Source organism: Cricetulus griseus, chromosome 3, assembly GCF_003668045.3.
Source record: "Cricetulus griseus strain 17A/GY chromosome 3, alternate assembly CriGri-PICRH-1.0, whole genome shotgun sequence".
NCBI classification, from domain to species: Eukaryota; Metazoa; Chordata; class Mammalia; order Rodentia; family Cricetidae; genus Cricetulus; species Cricetulus griseus.
In genome coordinates, this window is record NC_048596.1 from 2,310,950 (window position 1) to 2,331,106 (window position 20,157).

The 20,157-nt window shown below is 44.3% G+C and overlaps 1 protein-coding gene across 4 annotated transcripts in view; it reads left to right on the forward strand.

The window, feature by feature from the left end:
- Positions 1–20,157, forward strand: part of Shtn1 (shootin 1) — a 196,832-nt gene that overhangs the window by 124,281 nt on the left and 52,394 nt on the right. For 2 of the 4 annotated variants that reach the window (XM_027406873.2, XM_027406875.2), the window contains 4 exons: positions 5,059–5,224; positions 8,365–8,462; positions 10,538–10,619; positions 14,362–14,456. In XM_027406873.2, the coding sequence (XP_027262674.1) occupies positions 5,059–5,224; positions 8,365–8,462; positions 10,538–10,619; positions 14,362–14,456 (441 nt within the window). Of the gene's footprint in view, positions 1–4,344; positions 4,453–4,592; positions 4,748–5,058; positions 5,225–8,364; positions 8,463–10,537; positions 10,620–14,361; positions 14,457–20,157 lie in introns of those variants that run through there. The other 2 variants (XM_027406876.2, XM_027406877.2) reach the window with 2 other exon arrangements.

The window sequence follows — 20,157 nt, forward strand, 5'->3', positions numbered from 1 at the left end:
ATGGAAAGTCCATTTCTGGTTATAAAAGCAGACTGTGTGTGTTTGTGTGTGTGTGTGTGTCTTGTGTATGTGTGGTGTGTGTAGTGTGTGCATGTGTATGTATGTATGTGTGTGTGTGTGTGCATTTGTGTGCATGTCTTGTGTATATGTGGTGTGTGTGTGTGTATATGTGTGTGTCTTGTGTATGTGGTGTGTGTGTGTGTGTGTATGTGTGTCTTGTGTATGTGTGTGTGTGTAGTGTGTGCATGTGTATGTATGTATGTGTGTGTTGTTTGTGCATTTGTGTGCATGTCTTGTGTATATGTGGTGTGTGTGTGTGTGTGTGTGTGTGTGTGTGTGTGTGTGTGTGTGTTATCAGCATTGTCCCATTTGACCTGGGAGAAGTAGTCCTTGGGGCAGACTGTTGGAATAGACTTTGCCACCATCTAGCGTGTGGTTACACTGCTGAGACTGACCTGGTGTTGCACACACAGCCCTGAGCATTTTCTGCTGGAGTCTGATGAAAGAGTCAGCCCGAACCTTACATTTCAGGTGGTTATTTGTGAAAGCAGAGGGAGGGCGTGTAGAAGGTGACCTCCATCGCGCCACTGATTGCCTCTGGCTGATGATTTTACCAAGTGTGTAATTTTCTATATTCTGTCTCATCAGAATTACATTATTATTAAAGAATGTTTTTTTTTATCTCTGTCTTATGTATTTTGGGTAAAAAGCGTCCATCAGAAAATGGATTACAGCAATTTCCAACCAAATTTCATTACTAATGCCAGTTCTGTCCCCCGCCTCCAGCCATACCACTCACCTCCAGAGTATTTCTTTGGATGTGGCTAAAGTCCCACTGTCGATAAATAGATAAATAAATAAATGTACTTAATTTGTATGCATTAGCAGTGTGCTTGCTAAAGGTATCTGCTTAATTGTTTGCATAATGACACTGCACTAGGATTCATAAGATACCGAATCAGAGCTTAACTAGGGACATGATTTTCCCCGTGTAACTTCTTTCCTGTTACTTGTCTAATGCACGCATAGCATTATGGGCCGCTGCTTTGAAAACACTGATAGAGTGGGCTGGCTTACATTGCTTTTACTCGCCCGCACACCCCCAGTTTTTCAGTCCATGATACTGGGTGGCTCTTTTTATTCCTTTTACTGCTTCTGGAATAAGCGGAGAAGCAATGTATTTGGAGCGGGTTTGGTTTTTCTGAATCTTCTTAGTGCCCAAGGGTGTCTCTGTGTTATATACATTCAGACGAATACACTCCTGCCTCTTAGGACTGGCAGAGTATATGGAAAGCGGGGGCCTTGGGTCAGGACATGCACGCTTGCATTGTTTTGTCTCCGTTCTTCTTTTGTATTTTGTGTGTGTGTGTATGTATGTGGTGATGTGAGTGCGTGTGTGTGTGTGTGTGTGTGTGTGTGTGTGTGTGTGTGTGTGCACGCGCGCGTGTACATGTGTCTGTAGCTCAGGGGTCACCTCAACTCTGTGTGTTTTCCTCTGTCACTTTCAACCTAGTATTTAGAAACAGGGTCTCTCACTGAACTTGGAGCTTGCCGTTTTACCTAGACTGGCCGGCTGGCAGGTGCTGGGGCCTGTCTCCTCCATCTCCCAGCACTGGAGTCACGTCAGGGTCTGCCCTTCCTGGTGTTTTACACAGGTGCTGAGGGTCAAAACTCAGCTCTTGATGTGTGGACTGCCAGTACTTTCTTTACCCACCAGCCTGTCTTTCTTGTTTTAACAAGTGCCTTTCTTTGGTGAGAGAATTTGTTTGAGCTATAATTTTCTTGTTTTAAGCATCGGGGGTTTTCTTAAGAATATTCTGTAGCTGTGGTGTGGTGTAGGCATTAGTATGTTGCAAAGCTGCCAGGTGATGGGTGGTTTATGCCTGCTCATTGGTCACTCGGCTCCCTGTCCCCAAAGCTTATTCTTATAATGGGCCCTTTGTGCACGACATTTGTCTTCTGAATCATAAGAAGTCTTTTGTAAAGTCGATATATGGTTTGTTTTTGAGGATGTGTGATGAACTCTTGGGACTTGAAAAAAAGAGTAAAAATGGAGTTGGGAGGTGGTGGCTGGAGTGTGTGCTGCTCTTCCAGAGGACCTCAGGCAGCTCCATATAGAGCCCCAGCAGCAGGGAGGGGTCACCCTCTTCTGGCTTTTAAGAGAATATATGGTCTTGTGCACGTACCTGCACAGATACATACACACAAAAGTGAAAAAAATAAAAAGTATTTTTGCTGCTTTTTTATTTAATTTTTGTCTAGAGACAGGGTTTCTCTGTGTAGTCCTAGCTGTCCCGGAACTCACTGTCTAGACCAGGCTGGCTCACAGTGATCCATTTGCCTGGCCTGGGATTAAAGGCATGTGCCACCACCACCTGGCCAAATGGGACATCCTCCTCCTCCTCCTCCTCCTCTTTTTCTTCCTTTCTTTCTTTTTGAGATTTTTAAATTTCAATTAGAAACAAGCTTGTTTTACATGTCAATCCCAGTCCCCTCTCCCTCCTCTCCTCTCCTCCCCTGCCCCCCCCCACAACCCCCTGTCCCATCCACTTTCTCCTCCCCAGGGAGGGTGAGGCCTTCCATGGGGGATCTTCAAAGTCTTTCATATCATTTGGCGCAGGGTCTAGACCCTCCTCTGTGTATCTAGGCTGAGAGAGTATTCCTCTATGTGAAATGGGCTCCCAAAGTCCATTCCTATACTAGGGATAAATACTGATCCACTACCAGAGGCCCCATAGATTTCCCAGGCCTCTTAACTGACACTCATGTTCAGGTGGTCTGGATGAGTCCTATGCTGGTTTCCCAGCTATCAGTCTGGGGTCCATGAGCTCCCCCTTGTTTAGGTCAGCTGTTTCTGTGGGTTTCTCCAACCTTTGCTCATCACTCCTCCCTCTCTGTAACAGGATTCCAGGAGTTAGGCTCAGTGTTTAGCTGTGAATCTCTGCTTCTGCTTCCATCAGCTACTGGAGGAAGTTCTAGGATGGCATCTAAGGTAGACATCAATCTCATTATCGGACAAAAGCATTTAAGGCAGCCTCTCAATTATTGCTTAGATTGTTAGTTGGGTTCAACCTGGTAGATCTCTGGGCATTTCCCTAGAGTCAGAATTCTCTTTAAACCTATAATGGCTCCCTCTATTATATTATGGTGGCTATTTTCTTGCTCTCCTCTATTCTTCCCCTGACTCAATCATTCTTATGGTACAGTTTGACCATGTCAGTTTCTTACAAGTGTGGCTCCTCTGTTTTGCTAAGATATGCAGGCTAAGTTGGTAAGTCACCATGTATTTGAAGCCAGACAATCCAAAGGCATTTAGTTTACTCCCCTGGTCACTGTACTGTGTCCTGTGCAGTCACTGTAAATTTGCATATGGTAATGAGCTCAGCTGGAGAAGGGTGAAGGCAGGTTTATTTTCTGCCTTGGGATTTAGAGAAGTTTCAGATGAGTGGTGCAGGATGACCTCTGTAGCCAGACGACAAAGGATGGTGAGATCCTTTCCCTAAATGCATGGATCTGGACTCCTAAAACAAGTCTGTGTAGAACGCAGTGAGATTCATTTGTTTAAATGAGAATGGTCTGGGGCTCCAGGCTCCTTTCTCTGTAGCTTCTCCCTGCCTCTGTCTGCATCCTGTCACTTGCTGTGGAGTTTTACCCTGGGATCCCTTATACTCTCAGTCCTGTAATGGAGGCTGGTTGTCATCACCTCTCGTGGCCAGACAAGTAGAAACTCTTTTTTTTTCAGAGTCCACGTTTCTAGAGAAAAGATCTGATTGGCTAACTGTGGGTCATGTGCACTAATTCTGGCTGATGATCTGTGGCCAGTGACATTGTCTTAACACAGAAACCAGGTGAACAGAAGAGAAGGGAGCCGGGAAAACACACCTGTATTCAAATATTCTCAGCACAGCATCAAATAGAGAATTTGCTCAAAATAAAGCAATTTTTATTAAGACTATTTGTTACGATAAATCTTTCTGCCAAAAGCCACCGAGCCCCACCGCCACGTGTAAGCTTTTCGCCAGCCGCCCGCCAAGTTAGGGCCCAAATGAATACACAGAAACTTGTATTAGGTACAATGCTGCTTGGCCAATGACTAGGATTCTCATCTGTTAGCTCAGTCTTAATTATCATAAACCTATATATTTTATAAGACTTATCTTATTGGATGCCTTGTTGGCGTCCCTCCTGGCCGGTGGATCACATCGTGCAGCTGGAGCAGGAGCAGAGGGGAAAAGAGGGCCTTCCTGTGTCTCCTTCGCTTAAATATGAGTCTCCTTGCTATGTCACTTCCTGCCTGGATCAGCACTTCTCTACTACATTTCCCAGAATCCTCTTTGACTCCTAGTCTCATCTACTTGCTGTCTCATTGGCCAAACAGTATTTTATTTAACAATCAATAAGATAAACATACACAGTACATTCCCCTTCAACTACTGATGGCTAGAAATGCTGGTATTTTATCTAAATTTCCTATGTTCCTATGTTCCTCTCTCTCTCTCTCTCTCTCTCTCTCTCTCTCTCTCTCTCTCTGTCTGTCTCTCTGTGCGTGTGTGTGTGTGTGTGTGTGTGTGTGTGTGTGTGTGTGTGTGTGTGTGTGTGTGTGTTCTCATGCCATAGCCTGCATTTGTGTGTCAGGGGACAACTTTGGGGAATTGGATCTCTTTTTTTCTACTCTGAGTTCTGGAGATGAACCACAAAGGCCAGAAGAGGATATCCAATCCCCTGCAGTTGGGATTCAAGTCCTCAGGTTTAAGCACTTTTAACCACTAAGTTAATTTCTACCCCCCCTCCCCCCGCATTGTATTTCTTAATATTTATAGCCAGTACTTCCACTTGCTGCTGCTGTAATTCAGGGATGAGGCCTCACTTAAAGCAGTAAACTTAATATTAAAGCATGTGTGTAATTCATTTATTGATTGAATTTACTTGTTGCATCCTATTGTGGATGTTAATGTGTATGTAAGACAAAAAATACACTTAATTCATTTATTGTTTAGAAATCCAAGATACTCTTTGACTGCTGATAATAAAATAACTACTTTCCTATTTTATTTTTAGCTAAACAAAGAAAATAAAACACTGAAAAGAATCAGCATGTTATACATGGCCAAACTGGGACCAGATGTAATAACGGAAGAGATAAACATTGACGACGATCCCACCACGGACCCGGATGGTGCAGTGGAGACCTGTGTGTCAGTTCAGTGTCAGGAGCAAATCAAAGGTGAGATCCCACTCTTGCGGCTGTGTATGGCATCTGTCAGGGCAGGGCAAAACACCTCTGTGAGCACTTCATAATCTCATGAGGAATTTTGAAAACACATGGGCCTTGGGAGCTGGTTCAGTGGGTAAGAGAACTTGCTGAGCAAGCATAAGGACCTGAGTTCAAATTCCCAGCAGCCACACAAAAGCCTACATGGATGTACATGCCTGTAATACCAGAACTGGGGAGGAGAGGGGAAAGGGTAGCCACAGGAAGATATCTGAGGCTTGCTAGCCACTAGTCTAGTTATCACACCAGCAAGCTCCATGCTTAACCCAAGACCCTGTCTCAGTGATAAGGCACAGAATGACAAAGTAGGACAACTGGCTTCCTCCTTGGGCTTTTATACATGAGTGTGTAGGCACGTGTGCCCATACACATGAGCACACATACACCACATACATACACTGAAAAGTTCTGGTTCAATAACGCGTATGGCTCGGTACATGTTCAAAACTCAGACTTATTATTTTCCTGGGAGATAAAAATCCCAGATGGAAGTGTAAGGAGGAAAGGACTCCCTGACTTCACTGGGTTCCTCAGCCCTTATGTTAAGCCAAAATAGCGGGTTCTGGTTAGCAGGGAGAGGTGGTGTCAAGGCCTCCCTCTGTCCATTGTTCTCCCTTCTGAGTCTTGAACAATATGGTTTCATGTTCTTCCTTCTGGAATTAGTCAGCTGGTGGAGAGAGTGACTTACAGCTGAGTTTGTGCAAAAAAAAAATTAATGCAACTTACAAATAATGATGTAATGGGTTTCTTATTGCCCTTGGAGAAGGGTAAGAGTTGAAAAGCTATTTAAAAAACAGAACTGGCAGAGCAGTGGGCCCGAGCAGAAGCTTAAGAAACCTGTGTCAATCAGTGGAGTACTTGTAGACACGGCAGTAACCCTTTGTGGTTATAGCTGCTAATATGTTTCATCCTTGTAACATAACTTTCATTAACTCAGAATAATAAGTGGCGAAACAGAACACCTACAGCTCTGGGGAGGAAAGTGCCTGTTTATATTTTCAAGTCAAGAGTTCTGTCTTCTCAAACCCTGAATCTCCAGGTTAACTATGCAGCTGTCTGTTTATGCTGTGGATCACTGACCCCTTTGCAGGTCAAATGACCCTTTCACGGGGGTTGCCTAAGACCATTAGAGAATAGATACGATTCATAACAGTTGCAAAATTACAGTTATGAAGAAGCAGTGAAAATAATTTCCTGGTTGCGGGTCACCACAGCATGAAGAACTGTATTAAGGGCCACAGCATTAGGAAGGTCGAGAACCACTGGGTTACATTAATTTATGCTAAGAGCCTGTGGCCACTGAGAAACAGAAGAGAATTTGATACAATTTGTCTCTGCTGAAAGCCTGTAAAACTTTTTTCAAAAAAACGTTTAAAATACTAGATAGTATTTTAGAGTGTGTGTTTTTGTTAGATTGCAAAGAAAACTCATTTTGGTCCCTTTAACATAGTGAAATTATTGAGACTGCCCTGTGTAAGTTACTGTGTGGCTGGGGTGGGCTTCCATGTGGCATTTCCATTGTCCTTTGGTTTTTCTTTCCCTTTAATTAATTGTCAGTTAACCTTGACTACAAACTGCATTTTTTCAGTTCTTTTGGCCAGATCCATAGCTTCCTTTAAAAAGAAATTTATTTCACGTGCAGCCATTATGAAAATCAATACAGAGGTTTCCCAAAATGGAAACTAAAAAGTAAAAGATAACTTCCAGGTGACCCAGTTATGCACAACCCAAGGGGCGCTGCACACATTACAGAGACTTGCATATCTATGTCTACTGCCTCTGTATTCACAAATGGAATTAGTTGTCCATCAACAGATGAATAGATAAGGACAATGTGGTACATATACACAGGGGATTTTATTCAGCTGTAAAGGAAAATGAAATTATTGGCTGGAAATACGGCTTTGGGGTAAAGTGCTTGCTGTGCAAGGGTGATGGCTTGAGTTTGGATCTCCAAACCCATGTAAAGATGGACAGGGTTAGCGTGTATCTGTAATCCCAGCATTCCCTCCAAGCCTATGTCAAGATGGACAGGGTAGCCTGTATCTATAATCCCAGCATTCCCTCCAAGTCTATGTTAAGATGGACAGGGTAGCCTGTATCTGTAATCCCAGCATTCCTGGTACTGAGAGTCAGAGACAGGTGAGTCCCCAGAAGCTCATGGGCCAACTAGCCTGGCCTACTCTTGGGTGAACCACAGCCAACTGTTGCTGGAGGTTTCTTTCCCACCAGATCCCACAGCTCCTTCTCAGCACCAAATAAACACAATTAAAGTGTTGGCCATTAGCTAGGGCTTCCTATTGACTAGCTCTGTCTTAATTAATCAACCCATTTCTAGAAATCCATGTATTTCCATGTGGTCTTGTTACTCCTTTGGCGGCTACATGTCATCTCTCAAGGTCTCTCTCCACCTACCTTTCCCAGAATTCTCCTTGTCTCCTAGCCCCGCCTATCTTCCTGCCTCTATTGGCCAAACAGTGTTTCATTCATCAACCAATAAGAGAAACATATACAGAAGGAATCCCCCATCAGCCATCCTTGGTTCAAACATGTTGGAAGGTGCAAACGTACACCCTGAGTTGTATCTGATTTCTACATGTGTATACTTGCAGTCACATACATGAACATGCACACACATGTACATGCAACAATAGACAGGAAAATGAAATTATGGATTTTAGGAAAAAGAATGGAACTGGAAATATTACTTTCAGTGATGTAATCAAGTCTCAAAAAGGAAAAATACCATGTGTTCTGTCTCATTTGTAGATCCTAGCATCTTGTTTTATCTTTATGTGTTTGTAAGGGAATGAGTGTAGCTAGACGGCATAAAATTAGAAAGAGGTCCATGAGGGGGAAAATGATGTCTTAAGGAGGGTGGTGCTGAGAGGCTGAAGGGGACCCCTGGGAACTGAAGGGAACAAGTGGGGAGCAGGGGGGAGGAGGGGAGCAGGGGACAGGCATGAGTGGGGGGGGGGCATGGAGAATCAACCAAAACAAAAGATGGATGAAAATGCCATAATGAAGCCTGTTCCTTTGCTAATTAAAATAAAATAAAGCTTATTTTAAATTCCCTTCCTTTAAAATTACAGAACTCCGAGATCAAATTGTGTCTGTCCAAGAAGAAAAGAAGGTGCTAGCCATTGAACTGGAAAATCTCAAGAGCAAACTCGTAGAGGTGATGGAGGAGGTGGGTACCTCAGGCCTGAGAGGCCAAGCCCTTGGCTTTTAAACTTACAGCAGGTTTGGGGCTGACTGAGTTACAAACTTGCTGCTAAAAGCTAACCTGAGCTAGGCAGTGGTGGTGCACACCATTAATCCCAGCACTTGGGAGGCAGAGGCAGGAGGATCTTTGTTTGTTTCTGACCAGCCTGGTCTACAGAGTGAGTTCCAGGACAGTCAAAGCTACACAGAGAAACCCTGTCTCAAAACAAAACAAACAAAAAGCTCACTTGATACTTGATACTACTACCATGTCCCGCCCCCGCCCTGCCCCTTTCAGTCATTCATAAAAAGTACAGAAGACAAGACCAGGAACATGCATCACTCCCCAGCTTAGCCAGTCAGATGTGAGGCAGCCCTGGTGGGGGGGGGGTACACATTGTCACCTACTTTGTCTGATAGGAGGCAAGTCTGTAAGAATGGTGACTCCCATTTCAGGTCACATCCTCTGTTGCCCCAGTGAAGGAAGAGTTCAGTGGACAGCCTGCTTAGTGGGGGATGGGCCGCTGCTGTGTGTATGTTCCTCAGAACAGAAAGGACAGGTGACAGAGAGGTTCAAGGGGTGATTTGGGAGAACATTCTTTATCTTGACCTGCCTGTGAGCATGGGGCTGCTCAGTTATCTTTTATTTGTAGCAAGGCTTCAAGGATGTGTCTTCATAACCCTTATTGAACTGGTGTCCATGGGTCTCAGAGCCTGAAGTTCAGAGTTTCCCAACCAGTGTCTGCCAGCATTGGGGCAGCCCCAAGTGTCTCGAGTGGCTCATCAGTGAGCAGTCTTACCTGCCAGCTCCCTTCCCCGAGTACATTGTCAATTCCTTGAGGACTGTCACACACAAAGTTTGGGCAGCCATGCCTTCCAGCCTCCTTACCCTACTGTTCTTGCTTTGTTTCACCCAAACATGGTAATAATGGGAGGGGCAATCTTAGGAGGGATTTCCCTGTTGGACCAAAACAAAAAATGAGATTTATATGAAGAGAAGCCAGTTGCTGAGCTCTCTGGAGGTGCTGATTGATGGACCAGCGGCTGTGCTCAGGGCTTGTACTGTAGTTTGCTTCTTGAGTGTGACTACAGGAGAGGAGACCCGCACACATTGTTACCGTTTGCCCAGCCTCTTAGAGGTGTCGCTAGGAGACAGTTGGGGTTGTTTTCTTTGTCACACTGTTTCGAACATCTAGAAAGAATGGAGCAGAGGACAGTGGTCTTGCACACATCTGCTCAGCTTACCTCGCAGCTGGCCAACACAGTCATGGCAGAATGCGGGGACCACCCTGCTGCTGCCCCTTCACTCCGTGCCCGGCTCCCTAAGCAGCTGTTGTTCTGAAGGTGGTGTTTATCATTCCAGTGTGTGTCCTTACCTGCTTAGAGGAGTTCAGGGCGTTCTGAGAGTTTTTAGAATCTGTAAGTATAACCTGTCTTTTACAGTTCAGCACAATGCATTTGAGATGGATCCATCTGGATCTGAGTAGCTTTGCATTAAAAACAAACAAACAGAACAGAACAAAACAAAACTGCTCTCTGGTATCCTTTCCTATTAATTGGTGTTTAAAGTTGTTTCAGAAACTTAAGTTTGGGAGAGAATATCAGAGATATATCCTTTATTAAGCCAAAAGTCATCCAAGTTTAAATTTATCTTTTTAAAAATATTTAATATGTGCTTCCTTTAAACATAAAATTGAAGTTCAAACTTAAACCTGAAGTTGAGTACTTGCTGACCTGTTAAATGATAGGTGTGTTTTGTGGGTGGTCACTGCTTGGGTTTTTGCATTGAAAATATCAGTGGGTGATGCTGAGTGGCTAGTATACTATCCTGTGTGGGAGGCTCCCCCCCCATGTTGAATATGTAAATGAGCTGTGCTCAGGGGTGCCTTGAAGTTCCATAGAACTTTATTCAATGCTCTTGGTGGAGGAGCTGATAGGCCTTGCCACTTAACAACAGAACTTTATATTGAAACTCAAACAGCTATTTGAGGGTTTCTTGTTGCCATATGTCTTATTTACAGTTTTGGGTGTTTTTTTCTTCTCCACATCTTACATTTGTAGGTAAATAAAGTTAAGCAAGAAAAAGCTGTTTTAAATTCAGAAGTTCTTGAGCAGAGGAAAGTCTTAGAAAAATGCAACAGAGGTATGTCTTTTCAGTCTTAATTTTCCCCAATGTATTGTGCTTACATATATCTGGTACGCTTCTTTACACCTGTGCCTAGAGCTGATGTTTTTCCTAGGCTGTGTTTTGCTCAGCAGTGACTCTCTTGTGTCTATTAGTTCATCACTGAGGACATTTAAAAGGGATTTCTACCCAGACTTGAGGGCATGAAACATTAATCCCAGCACTTGGGAGGTAGAATCAGGTGGATCTCTTGTGAGTTTGAGACCAGCCTGATCTACATAGTGAATTTCAGGCCAGCCAGGGCTACCCGGTGAGACCCTATCCCCTTACCCCCAAACTGGGGTATTGGGATGTTCATGTAATCCTAGCACTGGGGAAATAAGAGACGGAGGGTCCCTGAATAAGCCTAGGTGAGTCAATGTGCATCAGATTCAATGAGAGACCCTTTCTCAAAAATGATAGGTAGGTAGGTACGTAGATAGATAGATAGATAGATAGATAGATAGATAGGTAGATAGATAGATCGATAGATAGATAGATATAGCAATTGAGAAAGATACCCAAAGTTGACCCCCATATACATACACAAAAGTGCATGCTCAAGCACACACACTTGAAGTACACATACCACACACACTGCACTAAAAAATTAAATAAAATCTATTTCCCTTGAGGTACCTGGAACTAACTAACTCATTTTCAAACTGCAAACCTATATACTTTGTCCTGTGTGTATTGTGGGATCATAACCATTTTTGCTTACCCCCATTTATAGGATTGATGAGCTAGTTAGTAAATCTGAATCTAGGAGAAATTCAGAAAGCTGCATAAACATGAAAACATTTTAAATTAGAGGGTATAGAACATTGGCCAGTGGGAAAATGAGCATCAATATCAATACACCACTAAGTTATGGTAACACACACTTTAATCCCAGCACCCAGCACCGTGGAGGCAGAGACAGGTGGATCTCTGTGAGTTTGAGGCCAGACAAGGATACATATTGAGACTTTGTTTGAGAAAAGATTGTCCTGCCAAGTGTCTCCCTGCTCTGGGGTCTTGCATAATTCCTCTTTATGTCTGAAATATGACTTTGAGCCTCTAGTGGCCAACACAGCAAGGGATTCATAGTCATTTAGATGAGTTACATAAAAAAAAAAATCTAGTGATAAGGAGAATGGGACCCTGCCTATTCATAGAAATGTTTCTAATGGCTACTTCTAAAGAAAATGCCATGGTTTGGTCAGCATCTCATTCTTTCCGTTGAACATGGCAGGAGCTTCATGGGCACTGCTATGTTACAGTTTAGTGCAGGGAGTGATGCTGAAGTGTGGGTCTACAAAGGCCAGTCTGATGGAGAGGATTGTGAGGGCTCTGTCAGTCTATCTTTTGTTGCTACCATTAACTACACAAGGCTGGAAGCTTTAAAATGAACATAGCTTATATATTATCCAGGAGTATGAGGCCATCATCTACTTAACTCTGGGTGGCCTCCTTGATAGAGGTCATACCACAGTGATGACATCACCTTCATGGTGGGGGTGTGAGATGTGAGGGGGAGATCACATGGCAAGAGTGGGACTGGACTGGTTGTTTGTTTGTTTGTTTTTTCCAGCATAACCCACTCTACTGATCAGCATGGGAGTTTTGACCTGGGCCAGTTCAGCCCTCATTAGGCAACCTGGTGGCCCCCACTCCCCAGAGGTCACCGTATTGATGCCAAACTTAGTGTGAACACCTGATTGGTATAGCACACTACAGCCCAGGACTCCCTCCTGTCTCAGCCTCCAGAAAGCTGAGACTACACGCCCAGGCTTGAGCTACCACGCCCAGGGTAACTGATTCTAGTGAGAACTGACTTTTTCCTCATGAGATCAGCTTAAATCCCTCCCTGGCAGAACATACATATCCCACCACCCTACCTGGCAGTAAGCCCCTCTCTTACGGCCCCTCCACCTCCTAATGCTACTGCTGGAGACCAGACTTGCACTTGTGCACATTGGAGGCTACACCTCATCCCAACAACAGCAGCAGAGGGTTAATGTGTTTATCGTTCTCCTTTGAACTGTCCCCAAAGCACTCAGTTTCCTGGTTCAGGAGACAGGACATGGACAGGACTTTGCACACTGTCTTTGCTGCTGGCTCTCTCTCATCCTTAGTGTTGCTCATTGGCTGGAGTTTTTGAGGAAAAGGCCTGGCTGCTAAGTGCAGGAGATGGATGAGATGGTCCTACTTAAGTGTGTGCAAGTTGCCTTCTCTGAGTACTGTGTAGAAACGGGAGCTCGCCATGTGACTCTTGCCTTCAGGAAGCCCCCTGTCTAGAAAGAAATGGGGATACATGAACATGCCACCAGGACCAGACTACGTCCTTTCAGAATCCAAGTCAAAGGGACCTAGACACAGGAAAATTAACTTCTTATTATAGTGTTCTGGACAGAAGAGGAGAGTCGATCGTCCTGCCCCGGGCTTCAGATACTCATGGTCTTCATTGTTCTCTTTGTGAAATTTCTTTTTTTTAAAATAGGTTTGAAAGTCATTTAGCCCTCAGGGACCTATAATTCCCAGCACAAACCGCCACTTACATTACTTTACTTGAGTTAGACTATTCTGCTTCTGTCTGAGGAGGCAGTAGTTTATGGGAGAACAGAGTTTGAAATTCTATGTCATTACACAGCAAACCCATCCTTAGTCAGTTAGGGTTGAAGTGCCCGGTGGAACAGAGAGTGAAAGCAGCCATTAGGAGTGTCTTGGCGGGAGTTTATTGATATGACTCAGCTCCGAGCGGGGCTCTTCAGCAGCGGTCTGCCTGCATTGTGCCCAGTTCCTAATGGCGTCACGGCTCCCAGCACCCTGCCCACACCATTATTTAACAAAGTAGGCCACATAATGTCGGAAGCAGCAAAGACTGCATGCTGTGTTTATTTGACAGGGCCTTTTCTACAGTAATTCTTTTTTGGGGGGGGGGCAAGGCAAGGAAGGGGCCGGGTCTCACTATGTAGCCCTGACTGGCATTTTACATATACCTTTTGGCCTGTCATATGACTGGCATTTTACATGCATCTGTTGACCTGTCATGTGTGCCCTGTCCTGTGAAATACCTGTGATGTGGTTTTGTTTTGTTTTTTTTGTTTTGTTTTTTTTTTTTTTTAAGACAGAAAGGAAGGGGTCTGGAGAAAATGGCTACTCAGTGGCCAAGTGCACATTTGTACTCTTGCAGAGAAACCAGGGTTCAGTCCCCAGCACCCACACAGTGACTCACAACCACCTGTTACTCTAGTTTCAGGGTATCTGACACCTTCCGATTTCATGCGTGTGCCACACAGACTAACATGTAGGCAACCCATTCATACCCATTTATATTCATAAAATGACATTTAAAAAACCAGAAACATTCATTTTGCTCATTTGCAAACATACTTCTATCCTTATATTTGATTTCACAATATGGTTTTGGCGGCAGAGCGGCACTGCTTGTGTTGTATTTTACTGGTCCTTCGGTGTTTCCCCAAGGGCATGCTTGTAACTACATCTCTGTTTGTCCTCCTGACTTGCTCTTTTAGGATGTGCATTAATTGTTGAGTCTAGGGGTGTGAATGGTTTTAGATTTTCCATTCATGTCGATAAAGTGCCCTCTGTGAAGCTCATCACACCAGCCAGCAATAGGTGAAGCCATCACGTGCCTTGTGAAGACTCTTTTCCACACGCATTGCTGGTAATTCGAATGGCCCGTTGTCTCTATTCTTCTCTTTGTCTGCTTAAGTGTCCATGTTGGCAGTCGAAGAGTATGAGGAGCTGCAGGTGAACCTGGAACTGGAGAAAGACCTTCGTAAGAAAGCAGAGTCATTTGCACAAGAGGTGGGTAGGCTGCCGAAACTGGGCGACTTTACAGAACACCTGTGGGAGAAACAATCTGGGTCAGGCAGATGAGAAGGGCAGTAAGCCCCAGCTTTCATGGCATCATAGGTTTGCAGTAGTTATTTGTAGTTTGTTAGGACCTAGAAAAGAGCCTTTTGACGCGTCCCCCAACAGATGACCAATGTTTAAGGAGATGGGGATGTGGCGCCTTAGATCTAAGTATTAAAGCTTATATGCATACGTCAGATTTTCCTGGTGTACCCCATAAGTATTTACAATCATCATGTGTCAACTGAAAATTTTAGAAAATGTTTGAGTAGAAGTTAGCGATTCTAAGTGAAGCACCCCCAACTAGATGGGAGATGCGTCGTAGTGTTAGGTTTTCTGAAGTTAGAGGACAAGACATAGGTTGAGAGTCTGCCATGTCCACCACTGCACACAACTCAGAGCTGTCCTCATCCTCCTATGGCTGCACTACATCTTTAAAACAGATGTCTGTGTAGATGGAATCGGGGGTTTTAGAATGCAATGGAATGTGTTTGAGTGCATGCACGCAGGGGAGTATAGAGGGTGGAACCAATGTCACTACCCACTTTGGTTTTTGAGGCAGGATCTCTGACTAGCCTAGGGATTGCTCATATGGTATGCCAGCTGACCAACGGGTCCCAGGAACCCACTTGTCTCTGCTTTTCCAGCACTGGGGTTATGAGCATGCACCACCATTGTGCCCATTTTTTTTTTTTCCATGGGTTCTGGGGAATTGAACTCAGTTCTTCATATTTGCACAGTAAACACTTTACAAACTGAGGTATCCCCCACCCCCAGCCAAAACAGAGTAATGTTTAAAAGCATTGCATAGGCAGTAGAGTGCTGTGCAGGGAAAAGAATTTCCCCAGAGAGACCTATAACGTGGTGACTGGCTAGCTTGTGCAGAGTGTCTATACGTTTCAGATAGCCTTGAGAATCTGGGCTGTGTCTCAGTGTCATCTCAGATGACAGTGTCACAGGATCTGCCTTTCTCTTCTGGCCATCATCTGGTGCTCTCATTATGTGAGTTGATTCTTTCATCGCTAATGGAACGTTGCCATGTTGTACACCCATTATCTCAGCCACTCACCGGCATAATGATTTCCCTCTCGGGTTAGAGATAAGCTTTGAGCTTCTCTGGTTCCACCTGACCTTGTTGGCATTCGAGCATTGGGTATTCCATGGTTCTGGAGCTGGTTTCCAGGGTAATGATCTGCCACCAGGTAGCTAAACTCAAACACTGAGCTTCATTCGGCAAGGTCTCCACCTCTGATGGAATTTCCAGCCTCAGTGTAAAGAGCCTTGTATTGAGGCAGGTGCTAAGGAACTGAACATGGTCCCAGGAAGAGGTATCCAAGATGGAGAAAGAAGACAGGATGTCCCAAGAAAGACATTTGAAAATCAGATTATGCTTCTATGTAGGATTTTTTTTTTAAAACTTTGTTTTGTTTCATGTTTTTGTGCTTAAGCACAGCCAGGCTAACATTGACCTCCATGGAAGGTTTAATCCAGGTTAGCTGATTTGAAATGTTGTGATTAATTTTATTCAGAGAGTTTGATAAATGCTAGATGAATTTTATTCTCCGTTGACCTGTGAGAAAGAAAAAAAGAACTGAAGTGTGTCAGAGCCCTGTAGAACAAAAGCTGTGCAGTTACAGATGAGGAAGGCAAATTGACAGAAGGGAAGAGCAGGTAGGGGCAACAGGGAGAGCTGAGCTGTGAAGGTGAGCGTTAACTGAGTGTGACCCAGACGGCAGAGTCCTGCCGACATTTTCAGGTTTCCACGTGCTCTCTGTGCATTAATGTTAGAGTACAGCGCAGCTCAAAGAAAAACCTGGGAGGCTTCACAGTGGCAGAGAAGACAGGAGAAGGGGTATTCTAGTAGGAAAACGTGCAAGTGACTGGTTCCTCATGTTCACCGATGGGCCTGGAGCCCAAACAATGTGGGCACAGAATAGGCACCGTGCTAAGCAAGCTCAAGGAGGAGAAGCAGGCCCAGGAGGCTTCCGTGGCTAGGCATCTCGAGACACACGTGTGCACATAGGCGTAACTGTGCTTGGTGCCCAGATTTAAACTATGGTGGCAAGAATGGTATCTCGAGCTTTTGAGGAAGGAGACTTGTTTCTAAGGAAGCCTCACTGCTGCATGTTGTTCTAGGGGAGGTGCCCAGCACCAGATTGGTACTGTAGACAGTTGCAGGGGAAGAAAATGAGGGGCTTACTGTTTGCAGTCTTAGAAATCAACATCCAAGTTTGCTTGCTTTATGTATTTCATTGCGACAGAAATTTGTGGGCTTAAAAAAAAATACGACTTCAGAAATATGTCAATCAGAAACTGAGAAGTTCCCTTGCTCTTACTCATGCTAGTTTGTTTAAAACAGAACAAAGCTTGCTGCTACTTAACAAGAGGAGTCTGGTGTCTCCAGAACTGTTTTTTAAAGTTTTCATCTACGTATTAAATTTTTAAAAATACTACTTACTTATGGTGTATGTATATGATGTGTGTGTGTGTGTGTGTGTGTGTGTGTGTGTGTGTGTGTGTGTGTGTGTTCTTTCCTTCCACCTTCATGGGTTCCAGGGATAGAGCACGGGTCTTCAGGCTTATGCAGCAAGAGCCATCTTGCCAACTATATTTTAAAGTTTTAATGTGATTTTACTTATATTTTTCAGTGTATTTTTCTTGCTACTCAGTTTCCCTTCTGGATAATTTGAACAATAATGGAATATTGCTTTAAATTCTGTATTAAGATTTTTATTCTCACTCTCATTGAAAAGACGTATGGGATTTCTCAGAAATTCCGATACCTGTGGTCTTCTTCCTCCAGTAAGAGACCAGCTTTCTGACTCTGAGTCATTCCTGTCACAACAAAACCAAAACTCATTATGTTTGGTGACTAAATGTTCTAGAAGAGGACACACTTAAAGAATTTTGATGAAGTTTGGGGGAGGCAGTATGACTACTCCCTCCACCCGCAAATCCCTCTGTGTGCATAGTCCCCTGTAGCCCAGACTGTTTTCAGAGTCGATGTTTAGCCAAAGATAACCTTGAATTCCCGCTCTTTCTGTCTCTGTCTTCCCGAGTCCTGGGATTGAAGGCATGTAATTACACAGGTTTTTGTGATGCTGCTGGTTGAACCCAGCCAGGGTGAGGGGAAGCTAGACAAGCACTCTACTAACTGGGCTGCTACTGTTTCAGACATGTCATGGGGGTTCTGAGAAAGAAAGTCACACGATGAAGACCTTTCAGATGAAGTGTTTATGCTTGTTTGTCTTCAAAGTGCTGCAGTTGAGGTACTTTGTACTCATGCAGTGTTGAGCACATTTTCCAGAATGTTTTCCAGAATTTCCTCTTCCTCAAGAGAAGCAAATCCCAGAGAATTCCAGAGAGAGGATGGAGTGGGCCACCCCACTTGATTTCCCTGCTCTGTGGCTATAGCTGTTGCACCAGCTCTTTGCCAGGAACACATGCAATAAAAGAAACTTGGAACTTTGCTTCAGCTGCGGTTAGCACCCTTTACAGTGACGGTGCTTGAAGCACTAAGATGCTGGCAAGGGAGCCTGTCTGGTTAAGTTTTAATAGAGGAAAAAATGTGTTGAAATTATTGTAATAATAATGATAACCAAGATAATTCATTTCAACTAAACACTGCTCAAAAATTTAAGACACCAGTGAATCATTGATTACCCCTGTTGGTTGGACTCTGAGTCTCGGGGTAGAATGACTCGGCTTATGCACATTGTGTGGGAGGGGGGTCTCTGTGCCCATAAATGCTTACAGACAGATGACACTGAAGAAGTGTGGGTTCCATGTACTACGAAAAATTATGTTTCATTCTTTCAGCTCTTCCAGAGGAGTTGAGTTCAATTCCCAGCACCCGCATCAGATGCCTCACAACTACCAGTGACTTGAGCTCCAGGGAAATCTGTCACCCTTTTAGGGCTTCAGGTACCCCCATACACACATACAGGCACACATTGAGACACACGTGTGCACATAAATAATAAGACATCTTTAAAAAATAGTGTGTTCTACCTGTTGGAGCTGATAGTGTGTCTTAATTTTGCACAACCTTGTAGTATCCTGCTTGGTAGACTTTTCACAAATCCTGCACAGGAGAAGAATGAAAGCTCGGCCAGTGTGTGTGTGTGTGTGTGTGTGTGTGTGTGTGTGTGTGTGTAGGGGGAGCACGTTTGCGTACAGCAATACGTGTTTGCAGTATCTTTCTCACTCTCCACCTTACTTTTTGAGACAGGGCCTCTCACTGAACCTGAAATTCACCGATTGGCTAGACTGACCAGCCACTGAGCTCTAGGAGCTCCCCATCTCCCATTTCTCCCTCCAGAGCCAACATTACAGATGTGTGAGGCCATGTGGCCACACCCAGCTTTTACATGTATACTTTGGACCCAAACTTGGGACCTTACGATTACACAGCTGCCACTCCCAGTCTGAGTCACATACAACCCCCCCAGCCCCAGCTCCCTGATAGCCACTTTTTTGTCCATATAGGAGGATACACTGAGAAGAAAACATGAGTTTATTTGTATTGTGTATTCATGGTGACTTCGACTGGCTGGGGCTAATTTACAGACTGTGTAGATCACTGAAGTTCCAGTCTTTGCACATGGAAGTTTGCAAGAATTTTATCTGTGGTGATGTATTATTTATGATTTATTAAAGCGCGCCTGAGGATTCAGAAAGCAAAGCCAGCCTCAAGCTATAGAGATCAGTCAGTGGTGGCACAAACCTTTAATCCCAAGACTCAGGATTAAGAGGTAGATGGGTGTCTGTTAGTTCAAGGCCACACTGAATACATAAAATCGATCCAGTCCTAAAAGACACAGCACACACAACGGTGATCAATACCTGGGATCACACGCCTTTAATTCCAGCATTGGGGGGATATAAGACAGGCGCAGGGTCTCAGAGCTGGCATTCAGTCTAAGAGTTAAGTCTCGAGCCACGTTTCGGAGAGCATAACTCTCTGAGTGAATCTGAGTCGCAGTGAAGTCGGGAGCAGTTTGAGTTTTGCTCCTTTGGCCCGAGCTGAAGCAAAGCTAGCGGCTGCTGCTTTGCTTTTCTGGTCTTCAGCTTGAAGCTTGAAGCCCGATGTCTGACTCTGGGCCTTTTATTTATCATGCTCCATTTATCTTTGTCCTGAGTTACATTTCCTAATATTTTGTGTTACACGGCAGATGAAGTTGTATGTGTGCTCTGCGGTAAACCACCTCATTGTGCACAGCTTGGAGTTAAGCTACAGTGTCAATGCAAGACGCTGTTAAGATCCTGACGGTATAAAGTGTTGCTGTTCAGAGACTTCAGAGTTTGTGAAATAGCTAATGCTTGGGATTGCCCACCAGTCATCTTGGTACGGTGAAGAGAAAGTAAATAACAGACAAATAGAAAATAATTCTGCTGTCAATCGTGTCAACATGGGAGAATTAGCCGAGTCGCATTCATAAGCAACTCGATGAAGCGTTCAATACATGCTAGTACAGTCTCCCTGCTGAACTGTCTCTCACTGGGGGAAACTCACATAGGTCTAATAAAGAGCAGAGGAGGTGAATCAATGAGTTTAAGTTCTGGTCGTGATACCTATGTACCCTTGGGAAAATCACTTGTTCTCTCTGAGCCTCCACTTCTTTGTCAGGGAAATGCAATGGCTGCAGTTTTC